This window comes from Bolinopsis microptera, chromosome 2 (genome assembly GCF_026151205.1).
Source record: "Bolinopsis microptera isolate Bmic1 chromosome 2, MBARI_Bmic_1.0, whole genome shotgun sequence".
Lineage (NCBI taxonomy): Eukaryota > Metazoa > Ctenophora > Tentaculata > Lobata > Bolinopsidae > Bolinopsis > Bolinopsis microptera.
In genome coordinates, this window is record NC_087073.1 from 9,261,215 (window position 1) to 9,276,405 (window position 15,191).

At 37.7% G+C, this 15,191-nt stretch overlaps 5 protein-coding genes across 5 annotated transcripts; 1 reads left to right on the forward strand and 4 right to left on the reverse strand.

Moving 5' to 3' along the window:
- Positions 1-420: 420 nt before the first annotated feature.
- On the forward strand, positions 421-4,540 carry LOC134826641 (uncharacterized). Its single transcript, XM_063839097.1, has 6 exons — positions 421-2,176; positions 2,436-2,587; positions 2,827-2,931; positions 3,163-3,217; positions 3,335-3,490; positions 3,636-4,540. Exons 1-6 carry the CDS (start codon positions 2,086-2,088, stop codon positions 3,731-3,733), a joined length of 657 nt encoding a protein of 218 aa, XP_063695167.1. The 5' UTR covers positions 421-2,085; the 3' UTR covers positions 3,734-4,540.
- LOC134826763 (methyl-CpG-binding domain protein 4-like) lies at positions 3,022-5,229 on the reverse strand. Its single transcript, XM_063839259.1, has 5 exons — positions 5,222-5,229; positions 4,959-5,122; positions 4,636-4,785; positions 4,354-4,458; positions 3,022-3,974 (listed from the first exon to the last, which is right to left on the reverse strand). The coding sequence occupies exons 1-4, from the start codon at positions 5,227-5,229 to the stop codon at positions 4,391-4,393; spliced, it is 390 nt and encodes a 129-aa protein (XP_063695329.1). The 3' UTR covers positions 3,022-3,974; positions 4,354-4,390.
- Positions 5,230-5,280: 51 nt separating this feature from the next.
- Positions 5,281-8,656, reverse strand: LOC134826640 (T-complex protein 11-like protein 1). Its single transcript, XM_063839096.1, has 6 exons — positions 8,330-8,656; positions 7,501-7,813; positions 6,603-6,857; positions 6,262-6,414; positions 5,868-6,103; positions 5,281-5,686 (listed from the first exon to the last, which is right to left on the reverse strand). The coding sequence occupies exons 1-6, from the start codon at positions 8,512-8,514 to the stop codon at positions 5,509-5,511; spliced, it is 1,320 nt and encodes a 439-aa protein (XP_063695166.1). The 5' UTR covers positions 8,515-8,656; the 3' UTR covers positions 5,281-5,508.
- Positions 8,657-8,848: 192 nt separating this feature from the next.
- LOC134826472 (large ribosomal subunit protein uL18m-like) lies at positions 8,849-12,187 on the reverse strand. Its single transcript, XM_063838854.1, has 5 exons — positions 12,015-12,187; positions 11,684-11,823; positions 9,839-9,964; positions 9,360-9,468; positions 8,849-9,196 (listed from the first exon to the last, which is right to left on the reverse strand). Exons 1-5 carry the CDS (start codon positions 12,177-12,179, stop codon positions 9,014-9,016), a joined length of 723 nt encoding a protein of 240 aa, XP_063694924.1. The 5' UTR covers positions 12,180-12,187; the 3' UTR covers positions 8,849-9,013.
- A 158-nt stretch (positions 12,188-12,345) lies between these two features.
- On the reverse strand, positions 12,346-15,172 carry LOC134826469 (bifunctional peptidase and (3S)-lysyl hydroxylase JMJD7-like). Its single transcript, XM_063838851.1, has 7 exons — positions 14,940-15,172; positions 14,626-14,757; positions 14,165-14,319; positions 13,575-13,785; positions 13,360-13,452; positions 12,957-13,150; positions 12,346-12,815 (listed from the first exon to the last, which is right to left on the reverse strand). Exons 1-7 carry the CDS (start codon positions 15,170-15,172, stop codon positions 12,625-12,627), a joined length of 1,209 nt encoding a protein of 402 aa, XP_063694921.1. The 3' UTR covers positions 12,346-12,624.
- Positions 15,173-15,191: the final 19 nt, after the last annotated feature.

The following is a 15,191-nucleotide window of genomic DNA, read 5'->3' on the forward strand; positions in this document are numbered from 1 at the left end:
AAAAACTGGAAAGATAAAAATAATTTAAAATTCAAGGTCAGATCACTGATGACATGGTCCGTGGTCGATCTCAAAATCCTAATTTAATTAAATTTAACCCGTCAAATATCGTTAAGGTTCAGTAAAATTTGTACAAGGCTTTCTGATCTGAGTAGTATTCAGAGATTCATGAAATCTGAGGCGTGAAGGTGTCCCCTTAATGCCAAAGAGATTAGGATTAGGAACAACAGGACGAAAATAGAAAGCGTCCCCACGTCCCACTATGTATGGTGAAGGACATGGTATAGTATAGCAGGGTCTGGACCCCAGTAAGGTATAGTATAGCATAATCAATACACAAATCTTAATATTGATAGCCTGCAGGCGTGTCTTTTTTTTGTTTGCCGGTATATTAATTTGATTTCGACTGCAAACCGATCCAGGTTGCATTTTTTTGTCAGTATTTGCGAGTGTGCCAGGTCCACTAAATAGCCAAAGATGATTAGAGGCATGACACTCAACACCCTACATATCTCACTCGATTATCTGAACTGTAGATTCTCTCCTATTTCGGGATCTTTTTGTCCTTTACTTAATAAGAATCTATTGTTGTGTGTTATTTCCCGGGTTCGTGTTCGTGATATTGATAACATTCGGTTTAGATTTTTTACCCTTATACATAAGATCATAGCCCTGGATGCAATTACTAACAATAACAGCCGAATCGTCAAAATCTAGGTCTAGGTTTCCTAGAACTGTAACAGTTCTAAGTTGCGAAGTAGTGTTCCGTTTTGGGTCTCGCCGTAAAACTGTCCAAACTTAATTTTTATTTATTTCTGGGTAGACTCGAGTACAGTTGTTAACCTAATTTGTCTTATCAATGAAATCTACGTGATGGTTGGAATAACTGCTCCTGTTTGGCCCGTATTTTGTTTGATATTTTAGAGCCTTCGTAATTCAATTTGTATTTCAACCTTATTAAAAAACCTTTAATAATTAGTATGTTCGATTGCTTCTGCAAAATTTCATTTCAAAAGGAATTAAATCGTCGCTGAACCTGCCGTTCCATGCTTTTTCTGATAAATCTTTCATGCTAAATTTCATAGCCAAATTCCCAGGTGAGGTAACAGTTCCTTCGAAGTGTGGCCGTCGAGATGCAATGAAAACTGAGTTCATATTTCTGTTCCTTAATCTTATATAATTATAACCTGGTTTTTTGTCCAGACTCCAGGATGTATTTCAGCTGCATATATGCAGTTAAAAATGAGAATTCATTTTCAGTACACTTCGAGTTCGACCGCATTTCGACGGGACTGGCAGTATAGGATTGATCATCATGATGATCAATCACTCTACACTCGACTGTCACATGACTTTTTAAACACGTTCCCTAGCTGGCCCTGAATGACTATTAGAAATCCTAGCCCTCTTATCTGATCCCAACCCTAATCCAAACCCAATCTTTAACAAAAGCATACGCTGAAACCCTAACCCTAACGAGAAATTAGACCAACTTCCTTATACGCCATACGGTCATATCACGTGATCGAGACAGTTTTTTGCCAATATCTCGCCAGGAGAGCATTTTAACCCTTTGTCATGGGGGTGATTCGGAATCAGCGTCCGAAAATACATCGATTCAAGTTGGTTCCAACTGCCGGGGGTCCTTTTAGAAAAATATTGAAGATTGACTGTAGCACGCTTTAGCACGCTCGGGAAGTATAACTATATTCTATAACTGTTGGTCCATTCGGTGCATCGCAAATTTGCACTGATGACTATGTAAAAGGTTTTGCAGAATTTAACACTATTTTTAGCAGGTTGACGTTAGTCTTACTCTTTAGTTTTCTATATTTCTTTGAGTTCGATAAATGCGTAATTGTAATCGAAATCACGACTGGCTACAGTTCAGTTGGCACTGATGAATACATTTATTCTAGTTAGAAAAAATATTTTTGCACACTATCAGTTTAATAATCCGAACTTCCCCCGTAGTGAACAGTGTATAGTTTTGCTAACTACTAACTATACTCCACCAATTAGAATTACAAGGAACACCAAGATATCTGATATAGTTGTAAATATCCAGAAATAACGGACAGGACAATGGAACTTAGAGTTGTTGTAATCTTTATCTTGAACACAATTGCTTGCAGAGCTTATATTTCCCAAGAATGTTTTTGTGACTCTGAGATAGGTACGTCATAATGAGAGAAAGTTCAACTAATTCTTGTTAAACTCTTTTCTAAAGCTGTACTCAGCTCTGCAAAACTTAGAACACAACTTTAAATTTAATCGACCAGTGTAAGATTCCAGGGCACATGTACCCTTTTTCTATTTCTCATATCACGGGATATCCAGCACGGATATGTTTAGTACATCGCCACGTAATATTTATATAGTGTTCACTATTAAAATTGATAATTATTAAAAGTCTCAATAAATTATTGTTACAGTGGTCAAGGCAAAGATTTTGCCGGAGGGTTTTATAGAAAAGAACACGGCAAAAGGATCGAAGAAAGAAAAGCCAGTGGTGGGTGCTCACGAAAGACTATACGAGATAGCGATCATAGAGGTTTTCAGAGGAGCCTTAGGTCGACAGCTGGAGGTAATTATTGTTTTCAAGTGATTCTTAACAGCGTACCTAATAGACAGTACCTAAATATAATATTGTCTGATAATTAAATTATACCTATTGTAATATTTGGGCATACTGCATAATATTGAGAAAATGTAGGACTATTTGGTGGTACTTGCATTATCTATTAGTGCCGCACGGAAAACTAGTGGTTTTTGATACGACTGCAATTTATAGTTTCCCAAAATATGTACGTTATAATATTACAGAGAAGTCTACACTATGCAAAGAGCAGAAAACCAGACTTAGTGAACTACGATGCTGACGGTTGTGATTTCTACCAAGAAAATGCCATAGCACTATTTCATTTCGATGTAAGAAATATCAAATTGGAGTTTTAATTTAGTTCGTTAACGGTCATCAGATCGCACATCACTGTTTTATAGAAGAATTCACAAAAATGTTAAAATCGTAATACGATGTTATAATTTTACCATGAAAAATTGTAATAAAAATGAATGATATCAAAATGAACAGTAACGATGAATATATTTATTAATATGCTGTAAAATCAAAAGTAAATTAAAAACTGTTTACACTCGCAGACCGTGAGTGATATGACGATCAAGAAGTTCTGTAAAGGATGGTACTACGTGAAAGGTAACGTAAATTGTACTGATTGGAATTTCAAGTAATGCACATAAATGTAGTTTTTTGTTCGATAACCCTAAAGTAGGGCCAATAGAGTGCCCTAAACCAGGAACCCTATCCTTCCAGAATTTGAGAGGAACGCATTGAGAAGAAATCTGTACGACTGTGACTGTGAGATAGAGGACTGTTTTAATCGCTTCACTGAAGAGCGCGGTATACCAGAAGACTGCCCTGCCTCTCAGATGGATCAGATCCTCTGCACTTGGGATTACAGACAGAGCCGTGAGTTAATTTGATAGGCGTTCTTCGAGATTTAACTGTAAACAACATGATCACGATCGTACAGTACGGAATTTAAATGAGAATTTGTTTACAAATAATGGATGCACTCGGCAGGAATTGCGCTTACGTAAACTCAATCTCCCAGGTTGTTTGTGGAAGGGAGCTAAGAAAACGTGCGTCAGAGAAAAACGAGCTAAACCGAACGGATCACCACCAAATAGAGGTCTGAGACGATCGAATTAAAGATTTAAATCATCTGAGGAAACGTATTTCTTCAACATTTGGTCAAGCTGCTCTATAGTTGATATTGAAGGCGACATTATTGCTGATGAAAGTACACGGACATATTTGTGCGGGTCCAGTGCAGTAGGAGAATATAGGAGCAGCCAATCAAGATAATTCGACCATCACCAAGTTATTCTTGTGTGGAGGCACTTTTCAACCATTCCATATACAAGTTCAGTTTTTTGTCTCGTGGTGTTACCTGAAATAATATTTCAATGAAATATGTTTGAAGAGCTTAGGTACAAATTTTATTTAAAGCTTTACTAAAAAGGAATATACAAATACATTGCATGATACATTTAAAAGAAAGCTAACTTTTCTATTGGCTATGGTTTGAGCTATTCTGACGAGATTAATACTAGGAATAAAGAACTTACATTCAATTGTTCATAAAAATAGTTTATTATTTGAATTATACTATATGTATGTATATTTAGATAGTTAATGTTTAAGGACTTAAGGAGTCAAGAAATATGCAGATTTATTAATTACGCTTCCGTTAATAAGGAGTTTACACTAACACAACCCTGCTGCAGTAATACTATAATAGCGGTCCTTAACCATGTAAAAGCACTCACGTCAGTTTGACCGCAGCAGAAGATCCTTTAAGAATCATCACCGTACTTCCCGATTCCAGGCAACTCTTTGGGGAACTCCCAATCCATCTTTAATTAAGTACTTGTCTGGAATAAGGTTTTTGTTATATTTAAAGATTTACACACATCTTGTAATAGATTACTGATGGATTATTGAGTTTGTTTTTAATTGGTTGTTTTATTGTGCACATGTCCGGTTCTATCACAACTCATATGACGTATGCAATGATCCCAACCTACTTTCCATAAAATAGAGAGACTCACTAGACATGGCAATAATAGTGGCAGCGCGTCTGTTATGAAGTCCCAGCGGGGTGAGGAGCTGTGTCAGAGTGGAGAGGGAGGAGGGGTCCTGGAGTAGGGTTGTGGGGTAGAGGAGGATTAGGGAGGTGAATACAGGGACTACCACCCTTCCTGCAGTAGGGTTACGTCAATTAGGATTAAACTATCTATTATCCAGTTTGATTTCGCTATTCAAGTTAGATTCTTCAGCTGTTTGAAAAAAGACAGATAAGCGCCATGATAAAAAGCTGCTGCATGACTCATAATGTGGCAAAGTTTATGCCATCAGTCACCAATGACAATACCTTTCGTTTTGTTAAGAAGGATAGTTGCAACAAGTAATCTCCATGGGTCCTGATAAGTTGTCTCCTGCAACAGCGAGTAGGGTGACTTAGGAGGGTGGTAAGGTGCACCCAGAGACTGGTGGGCAGGGGTCAAGTAGTGATACAGTCTATACTCTATAGAACCACTTATGTTTTAGTTTCCAACTAAAATGTAAATTTCAGCAAACGTGATGGAGTTGGAAATAGGTTCCACTAAAAGATGAATTTTATCTTCGGGCAGCAACCTTTTCATTTTTATGAGAACTTAAATAAATTCTGATATGACACAGTTAAAATAGCGATGGCTAAAGATGTAAATTATAACAAATTTTGATACATATAGATGCAATATTAATGTAGAAATTATTAAATAAAATGGCTAATTATTTAAGAAAAAACGGAAATATCACGAAAATGCAAACATTATTTTGGGGTAACTATATTTACAATGGTTTTCTGCATATTCATCATCCGTAAAAGTGATAATCAATCATTGGTTTCTGTCTCTGTTTTAATGTTAAGCACAGGAAGGTTATGAAGCGGAGATAGCTGCTTGCTGACTGGATGTTATCTCTGAGATGATATCAGCGTAGAACGGACCGAACACTCCCCGATTGTAACTGACAAGGTGAGTGTATTTGCTGGCTACTCCCTGGACGTCTGCGCTGCAAACACTGAATCCTGCGGGGACTGAACCCACCACTCCGCTACTGTAATAAAACAGGGTTTAGTTGCGAGGATCAAAGTGTAGCAAGGTCTAAATTCTAGATTGGAAAGTGACATGACATAAAACCAATTCAAAGTTGTTAACTGAACGTTAAAATCATGACAGCTAAGAATAAGATGATCTTTGCTGTTATGTGAACTTAAATATTATGAATGTGCTCTTACCAGAGAGAAGTAAAGAACTGTTTGGCACGTTCCCATAGCAAGCAATAAACGGGGTTGCTAGGCGACTGTAGCCCTGACAACATTCCACGAATGTTTTGACATTCCTCGTCTCGGAGGGGACGAGCTGTTATCGTCTCTCGGACGATGTCGATTAGTTTCTCTGTGATGTTGGGCAGGATGTCCCGGGGATGGGAGATTAGTTCGTCTGAGCAGAGCTGGTATACTGTGACCCGTACCTGAAATAAACAGTCTAGGTTACATGCCATGGCCCTTTGACTTCAACCAGCTAGGTTCTACGCATAGTTTAATTGTAACGTATACAAGAGCGAATGATTAACAAGATAAGTCGACCGCGGACCGAAGGGTCAGTGGCACAGATAAACAAGGGACTGACCTTGTTAGCGAAAGAATCTTGTTGTAGAGCAGGTCCAACCCCGGTCTGTAGAACTAGGATTGTCGCTGCACTGAATACCACGGCGCTCAGTTCTCTGGCTATTGTTATAAATCTAGATATGTCCATAGCTATCGTCTCTGGTATGGGGTCTACCTGACAGGGAGTAACTTATAAGTTGTCATCATCATGTGAAACTGTGAGGTAAACAGTGGCTGAGTGGCGATGGCAGATTGATTTTTTAACGCACAAATTTTTTATGCCCAAAAAATCAGCATGTTCCCAGCGCGGCGGTGACCGAAAGGCAATTTTTTTTAAACCAAAACAATGTTTAAGTCGCATACCTCTTCCTGAATGACGCGAATGAAAGCGTTATTGAGGAGAGTAGAAGGAGAGACAGGCTGACCACTTTCCCTCATCCTCTTATCAGTGCTTGCTAGCCACATCTTGGTTCTATCCAGAGTATTTGGGTTGTTCGCCAGGAGACTCCTGAACTTGTCCTGCTCGTACTGGACACTGTTGGCTAGCAGGGCTGGTCTCAGGCTCCTTAGCTGGTAGTTTGCCATGTCCAGCCTCATCAGATCTAGCGCTCCAAATACCTGGGCATTTGCTAGTTTTAGTTTCCTGTTACTTGAGTAAACCGGTACAGGAATCTTACTATATATAAAGCGAGACGATATATATATATTATATATATGGATCCGTGCCATTTTACTGACATCACGGCATCAACTTGAACTCGATTTTCCGCAAAAACCGTAAAAGATATACAATTGAAACTTTTTTGACTGGATCAAATGTTTTAATGGCCTTAAAATCAGCATGAAAAATTAAAAAATTGGTCAAGGAATAAGAATTTTAGTGCCCAAAATTTGGACTCCCAAGTGGTGTCAAAAACGCGATTTAAATAGGTAATATTTATTTTAGTCTCTCGAGTCTTGACACCACTTTAGGGTTAGACGGGTTCCTGCTAGTAAGATTAATTGGTACAGTGATAAGACTCCGTGGCGCAACGCAAACGGTAGCACGTCTGACTCTAGATCAGAAGGTTGTGTGTGTAAATCACGTCGGGGTCAAGTTATTTAATCCCTTCTCACAAATAAAAGGGACGTATTGACAAGTTGCTCGATCGGGAAAAAACAGGTACGATAGACGAGATAACATGAGATAGAATCACCAAATGGTGTATATTTTTCACAACAAAAAAAAAACCAGAGTGCCTAACTCCAGACTCATTATTACCTCGCGAAAGACTTCAACAGGGTCAGACTGAGAGAGGATAGATCTGATGGTGGTATCCCTGGCAGGTGCACACAGCCCTAACATTAGCTCCACCACAAACTTGACAACCCCCTGCAGGTTGAACGATTCATTCTCTATCTGTTGCTTGTACAATTCTATGTCCATTACTTCGTTTATCTGGTCTTTTGCTCTCTGCACTTGGGCGGGAACCAAGTCTAGTAGGATTCCTTTTATTTCGGCTATTAACCGTAAGCTGTGCTCGTAGTCTGGAGGGGACTGCTGGAGACCTGCTCGAACTGAATCCCAAAATGCCCTGAAAATGAGAAGTAAAGAAAATGTGAACCAAATCACATTTTAAAATAGTAGTACATAAGACTAGTAAAAAGTGGGCAGATTTGAAATATGTATATATACAGGGTATCTCGGCCATACGAGAAGCTACAACTGTAATTTGTTCAGGACAAACGTAATTCGAATGGCCAAACACAATTCAATAAAATTTAGCTCGTTCCGACTATCCAAACTATCAAATAATGTGAAAATGAACCTTCATTTGAAAAAAATGAACTCTTATATTTTCGATTTGACAAATTCCTCGAACCAGTGGTGGTAGTATAAGTAAGTCGTACCAGAAAGAATTAATTCAATTGGTCACTCAGTGACTGAGCTATTAAGGCCAACGTATGCCCACTGACTTTTGGCCCACCCTGTATATTATATGATAAAAGCATCATATCGTAGCAAAGGAAGACTAAATAAATTCAACGTCCGAACAATTAAATCTATTTAATCAATTCTGTAAAACACTTTAAACTTATCAACTTCTAACCTGTGGACAATCTGTTTTACATGCCCAACAATGGAGTTAGGATCTGGCATGGACATTTCCAAGTTCTCGTTCATGCATAGTTCATGAGCAAGCTGGAGCCTCGATTGTTCATCCAGGTCGGAACTAGCGGCCGCCATTCTCTCTCCGGAGATGGGGCTCTTGGGTGGACCGGGGTTATCAGACATTGCTACTATCGGGATTATCAGTTAGAACGAAACCTGATACGCGCACAATAGTGCTCTAAACACAAACCATAACTCAGTTACAGTGTAACAAATAGTTATAGAGATTGCACAATGTACCTTCCCGCAGATACTATTACTATCTGCGAGACCATCTGTATTCTGATCCCTCATAATCACATCATGATCTCACGAAACATATCTATAGCAAGCAAAATTACTTCAACTTATAAATAAGTTATAACAACCATCGTATCAAATGATTTCAGGCGCCGATATTGCTTAATGAAGTCGTCATGATCGATAATTGTTTTGTAAGTCATATATACAAGTTACAGTATACGAAGAGATTTCAACTTCTTAAATATTGACTCGAAATTGAAATATATCGCAAATGATTTCAGTTCATACTTCATTGGTAAATGGAAATAAGAATTATAAAATGTCAAAAAACCAAAATCAGTCCCTCCGATATAGATCGTCCGGTAATTTTCCTCATTATTCATTCATACTGCTTTTTCCTTTCCTCAGCTTTGCGATTAAGATATTCCAGGAGCTCAGCCTGGTCAGTATGGTACTTATGAGCAGAATCTCCGTCCTCGGCCGTCTGCCAGAACAGCTCAGTCACTTCCTCCTCCTCTAACTTCACACCCTCCATCTTCAGCCCGCACATGAACGCTTCCGTCTAGGGGAGGAGAAGTCTTTAGAGAGGCTTTTCTTGGTAAATCTAACACACTTGTAAAAGGAATGATCCTATTGTTTACGAAATTTCACCGTCATCCGAATGACCTTAGTTACGAAAGGATGTATTTCATAAAATGATACATTATATTTGAAAAACTGCTAACCTTAGCGCTTATGTATTCGCTGTGATGAGGATCCCAAAAACGAGCACTGTTCAGGCCCAGTCCTTTCATCCTGTGAGCTAGGATCCTGCCCACATTCAGTGCTGCAATTCTGAAGAATATAACTGATAATTAAAGAATGTGCATTAAGTATGAGCTGTCAAAACGTACAACTAATAACACTTCCCGGTCCGATAATGTGTAAACACTCTTCCTACTCGTATGGTCTCGTGTTTATACAGATCCCTAATCCGATCAAACATTATCGGCGTTATGTGCGTTATAAAGAGCTCAAAAACGGTCAACGGTTTAAGACTAGATCGAACCTATAGAATAACTTAATAAAGATAACTCAGTTATAAACTGCTCCTTCATAATATTTTGTATCATTTCTCAAAAAAGTCACACTTTCTGTGGTACACCCTGTAGTTAATACTTGCGAATCAAATAATCAATCTCCTGAAGTTAAGCGCCAGTTTTACCTGTCGTAGGTTTTATTGAGCCTGGACTTGATCCAGGGTTCTTGTGTAGAGACGGTTAACAGCTCCCCTGACTCAAAGTGCTCCAACCTAGCTGTTATGTGCTTCCCGGTCTTTTCTAGAACTATCCTGCGATGGAGAGGTTGAGTTGTTAAGTCCATAGAATCAGAGGGAAGAGGAAGATCAGGATAATTTGGTGACAATATAGTAATTTTATAGAATAATATACTAATATATAATCTCTTCTTTAATTTAAACTTGGTTAAACCTTCTAGAATATAGGCAACGGCTCAAAACACGTGACCTTTCGTGGTTGAAAACTCATGATTTTTAGCATCTTCGCAGAAAGGATAGCAGAGTGAAGTCGTATTATAATTTTTAAATTTTGATTCAGGTCTTATATTTTTTGTAATTAACATCGGGAAATTGACGTTAGATTAGCTACATTTTTATCGTCAATGGGAGTTTTGTTAATTTTTGATACGTAATGATTAGCACACGTTCCCCCACAAACTTCAACTGATCATAATTTTTGTTGTTAATTGTTTTGTTTTGATGCGATGAAAAGTTTCGAATACTTCATAATATTTAGCGGACAAATAAAACTACACAAAGTTTACAGTGTGTTATTAACTAAATGATAATCATAAAAGATAAATAAGAACATATTAAAATAGGAACATATTTAATTTTAAAATTCCTCGAACAGACTGTTTTGAATAGCGGGTTTATTGTTTAGAATAAACCGGTCTGCATCATGAAAGTACAAGCTTACAGAATTACAGAATAGAAGAGAAGTTTGACTTAAATGATGAATGATGATTGTTTTATATTATCCCGCTTTTATCCAGTTCTTCAATCATTTGTATTTTGAATTTCAGAAGTCTTTCCAACAAATTAAGCTTGTAAAAAAATTCGAATATAAAGCCGCAAACTAGGATGGACATCATTTCTGTTAACAAGCAGAGGAACACATACTCGTGGTTCTTCGCGAACAAGATGAAGAAAACGCGAATAATTGACATGGCAATCAAATAAAATTTGCCTAGATCAAAACTGTAAAGTAAAAAATCGTTCATTTCAAGCATAAAACACTTTCTTATTATTTCCTCCGAGAGTTTAAGATGTGCGTTCTTTTGACCGAGTAGTCTTGGATCAGCCAGTTTAGCTACTATCGAGTAGTCGAGTTTATCTGATTCATTTTCTGATAATACAGTTCTGTTATCATTTCTACTTGCTTTATGGTCCACAGTCCCGCGGCAGGTTGAACTCCCTCGGCCTCTTTTTTTACATCTTTTAGGCGATGTTTCGTAAGGTTTCTTCTTCTCGTGTAAATAAGAAAATACGGCTTTGCTACATGCTAGAAACATTGATCTCTCTTCCTCAGAGAAAGCACCTTTTTGATGGTTATAGACTATTCCATTTCGTGGCTCAACGATCCTTTTGAGAATCATATGCTGAACTGATGGTGTCAAAATGGAACACTTAAGTAGTCTCTCTAAAGATACGTCTTCTTCCAGCTTGTGGTTGAGAAAGTGTTGTCTAATTAATAGGTCAATTCTTTTTGAAACCGTAACCGCTAACTCCACATCGTTTCGAATTTCGTCCAGGTTTGGGATTTCCATATCACTTGGTATTGTGTAGTTAGCGTTCTGACCTACTTCAAGTGATGACTGCAGCGTTGCAAGCCAGCCAAATTTCACAAAGACCAAGAAAATAGAACAAATGAAATGAATTTAAAAGATTAGCTTGATTTCGTTGCATTCGAACACACATTGTACATCGGCTTATCTCAATAAGGATAGTTCGCATGTTAAGTCTCGTGACTTGAGACAAATCAACTCTTACCTGTTGTAGTAATCAGTGCAAACTCTGCTCTCGTCCGAGGTCCACCCATACTCCCTGCTCTTGAAGTTCAGTAGTTCAGAGTTCCGCGGGTTTCTGTTGTAGAAATACTGCTTACCTTCCGCTTCAGCCTCTCTGTACTCCTGAGGCAATGAGGAGTTGAAGATTATCATCAACACTCAACAGGATATTTAAACTTCCTGATTAGATGAACTAGAAGTCTAGAACTGTCACGAAAAATTAACATACTCATTCCATATAATTTATTGTGGTATACTTAAGTAAAATGGCTACACTGTCTAAAACTCAGATAAACAATTCTAAATTTACCAACCTGGACAGCGACAGCTGGAACTTTATCCTTTTCGTCGGCTTGAGGTTTAGACAAGGCAGTCCAATAGTGATCAAACTTAGATAAGCTCCGAGAGCTGTTGGCGTTCAGTACATTCCGTAACCTCTTAGCCAGAACTTGTTTGTCTAGTCCTCTTCTGCAGAGCATGCTACGATAATATGCAATGGTAGGTGAAATAGTATTAGATTATTATGGTTTTAATGGAAATGTGCTGCAGACTTAAAATACAAGCCTGATAATAGCTCGGCTTCATGTTCGGTCCAGGTTTATTCTTGATATCTACTTAATAATGAATGAATTGATATTCCATATTGAATTCCAATGATGTTGGAAAATGTAGATATTAAGGCAACATAGCCAGTTTTTATCAATAAAGTATTTATATATATGTTACATTAAAATATTAAAATAAATGTTCGTATTGTGTATTACTCAAAAATTAAAAGATCAAATTTAGTTCAATTATTTAAAACAACCTTCTGAAAATTAACCGAAATATACTTGTATTACTTGTAAAATAGATCCACTACGTAATTCAAATTGAAAAAATTAAAAATCAATCATAAGTTAAAATAATTTAGTTCTCATCCGCTCAAAGCTCTGCTCGGTCAGAGTCACGTGCTAAACTCTCAATTTTAGCCTGCCTTATTAGAAATATCAGAGTTTCATCATTCGATATTAAGTCTATTTCTGTAGGGTCAAGATGTTCGTCTTTGTTGGCATCTAACTGATCGAATACTGTTAACCACTCCTCGTCTGTCAAATCGTGTGAATCACCGATTACTAAATCGTGGTAATGTGTGTTAAAGTTTTAACAGCCCTTGGATATCCGTGATTACATACAAGTTTGTTCACTGATCAAGATTAGCTAGGAAAAATTTGAGATTCAAAAAAATGTTTAAAGTAGTATTCTGAGAAAATTACCTGTTTCCAGAAGATCCAGAAGATCATCTTTGACTGCGGACAAAGCATCGAGAAAATCGATCTTAGGGACCCGACCCTCAGTTCTCATAGACAAAGAACTCCACATTACAAGTCTGAGATTCCCTGACAACTCTCTAGCTCCTTCTGTATCCTTGATTTCCTCCTCTCCAGCTTTACCTATATCCGAGTCAGTTCTGTAAAAAATCTTGTCTAAGAACCAATATATAATGATGTTTATTGTGTTGTAATTTACTGATATCGGTAACATTTCTAACTCTACCGAAATCCATCAGGAAAGACAAACATGATAAAATCCCCTGAAAATGTATGTTTGTGAACTGCTAAAATCGCAAATCACTCAAGGTCCCTCTAATGAAGGTATTCCTAGACTTGTTTATCTTACGTCATAGATACAGAGCCCCAGTCAGTGTCATCTGGAGAAATACACTCGAATGGTGTCTTGTAGATCTCCCACCAAGCATTAATTGCTATGTTCCTGAAATTGGACATCAAGTTAGAGCAAATTGTTTGGTTGGCGTGACGTCAAACAAGTAACGCTTTATTACAACAAGTCATTATCAATTATCACCCATTATGATTATTTGCGAGGTTACAAACCTCCCCCAGGATCTAACTGTGTGTCCCCAGAAAGTAGGAATGTAGACACAGTCCCCAGCTTCGATAGTAGCATTGTAGAAAGTAATTTCACCGAATCCTGGGTACTTGTTTAGGTTTACCGAGTCCACATCTACAGATGAGAAAGAGCCCTCCCGTTTGAAGTGACCTAGTTCCATTTCTGACCTGTTCGCGAGAATCAGCTGTTTCTTTCCTGAGAGATGGTAATATTATCATATGATAATATTATAATATGGGCATTATGTTGAACATTGGTCCCTTTACACTTACATAATTTATTTATATTATGTAACCGTGGCAATTCTTAAATTATGAACATTTCCGTACTCAAATAGGTGTATTCCAGTTATAAACCATGGTCCATGTGGCATGGACAAAGTATGTGAATTATATGTGATTTGACTAATTTACGTGACCTATTTGCGTAGCAAGTGATTTCTTTACGTAGATTAGCCTAATTATTCGAACGAAGCACATGGTTAATCACAAAGAATTTATCAATTCAGCATGATGAATCTATAAATACCAGTTATCACATTTTCGTCTAATTTTAAATGCAAAATTTCACAAACCTTTTATAAGGCAGTTAAGATTTTCATAGTCGTCGTAGTGCCAAACACTTTTAGTACCACCGCTACTAAACCACATAACCAGATCATCCATGAGTTTCGTCAGGACAAACTTGCACCTTAAAGGACCAAATATTGGTAGATCCCCACGTAGAAATCTGAAATTTAAGAGGGTGGAGTCAGAAGTTCTTTGGAAGAACCTTTTATGACGTACACGGAATTCCTTCTTCCGGCTGCGTCATCTAACGGCTCATAAAACGATTAAAGGCAATTTGATCCTCATATTTTAATGGCATAAAAGATAACAGATACAGAGAATTTCCCAGAACCACCTTTAAACTTACGTAGCCATGGAATTGGAGCAAACGTGGTTTGAGCTTATTTCCAAAAATCACAGTACCTAATAAAATAACCTCTTCTAAAACTATAATTTAGGACAATACAACAATGTCTCATCAACTCACTTTGGCAATCCAGTTACACAGTATAAATCCTCTTCGTTGTAGCGTTTTATATAATCAGCAAATGGGATGGGCTCTTGACCTCCTTCACGGGTTTCTTTTTTACCAAGCTCGTACTGGATCATCCATTTAGTGCTGAAGTAGTTGTTTAATTAGGATAACGAAAATTAGTTTAATCAGGAGAATCAGGAATGGTAGACTATCAATTATTTTGACTTAATCCAAGCTTCTACGATCAATGATTTCTCGACTAACGCTAAATAAAAAGCAGTGAAATATCTATAAAATTAATTTAAAGGATAAGAAATACAGCGAACCTCTCTTCAAACGATAAGAAATAGTCATCAGTCCATCTTTGGAATGCACGAAATTCTCTAGCAGCCCCCTTAAATACCACAGGCCGGCCAGGTATCACATAATCCCGAAAAAACTCCGTGGGTTTGAGAAATCCCTGTATCACAGGTACAGGGAGAGCCGGGGACTGCTGACCGAGAGGAAGTTGTTCATAGAAACCTAGCAGCTGTAGAATGTAGTGTAGAATATGTAACATTACCCTATGAGAGCGGTAC

Coding starts and splice junctions, on each gene's coding strand:
- LOC134826641 (XM_063839097.1), top strand. CDS start 2,086: ATGGAACTTAGAGTTGTTGTAATCTTTATCTTGAACACAATTGCTTGC. Junction 2,177..2,435: donor TTTTTGTGACTCTGAGATAG/GTACGTCATAAT, acceptor TTATTGTTACAG/TGGTCAAGGCAAAGATTTTG. Junction 2,932..3,162: donor TAGCACTATTTCATTTCGAT/GTAAGAAATATC, acceptor TTACACTCGCAG/ACCGTGAGTGATATGACGAT.
- LOC134826763 (XM_063839259.1), bottom strand. Junction 4,786..4,958: donor CCTTCTTAACAAAACGAAAG/GTATTGTCATTG, acceptor ACCCTACTGCAG/GAAGGGTGGTAGTCCCTGTA. Junction 4,459..4,635: donor CACTATTATTGCCATGTCTA/GTGAGTCTCTCT, acceptor ACCTTATTCCAG/ACAAGTACTTAATTAAAGAT.
- LOC134826640 (XM_063839096.1), bottom strand. CDS start 8,514: ATGTCTGATAACCCCGGTCCACCCAAGAGCCCCATCTCCGGAGAGAGA. Junction 7,814..8,329: donor GTAAAACAGATTGTCCACAG/GTTAGAAGTTGA, acceptor TCTCATTTTCAG/GGCATTTTGGGATTCAGTTC. Junction 6,104..6,261: donor AAGATTCTTTCGCTAACAAG/GTCAGTCCCTTG, acceptor TGTTTATTTCAG/GTACGGGTCACAGTATACCA.
- LOC134826472 (XM_063838854.1), bottom strand. CDS start 12,179: ATGCTCTGCAGAAGAGGACTAGACAAACAAGTTCTGGCTAAGAGGTTA. Junction 11,824..12,014: donor TTCCAGCTGTCGCTGTCCAG/GTTGGTAAATTT, acceptor TCATTGCCTCAG/GAGTACAGAGAGGCTGAAGC. Junction 9,965..11,683: donor TGCACTGATTACTACAACAG/GTAAGAGTTGAT, acceptor TCTCCATCGCAG/GATAGTTCTAGAAAAGACCG.
- LOC134826469 (XM_063838851.1), bottom strand. CDS start 15,172: ATGTTACATATTCTACACTACATTCTACAGCTGCTAGGTTTCTATGAA. Junction 13,786..14,164: donor TCTTAACTGCCTTATAAAAG/GTTTGTGAAATT, acceptor ACCATCTCTCAG/GAAAGAAACAGCTGATTCTC. Junction 13,151..13,359: donor TGGGGCTCTGTATCTATGAC/GTAAGATAAACA, acceptor GATTTTTTACAG/AACTGACTCGGATATAGGTA.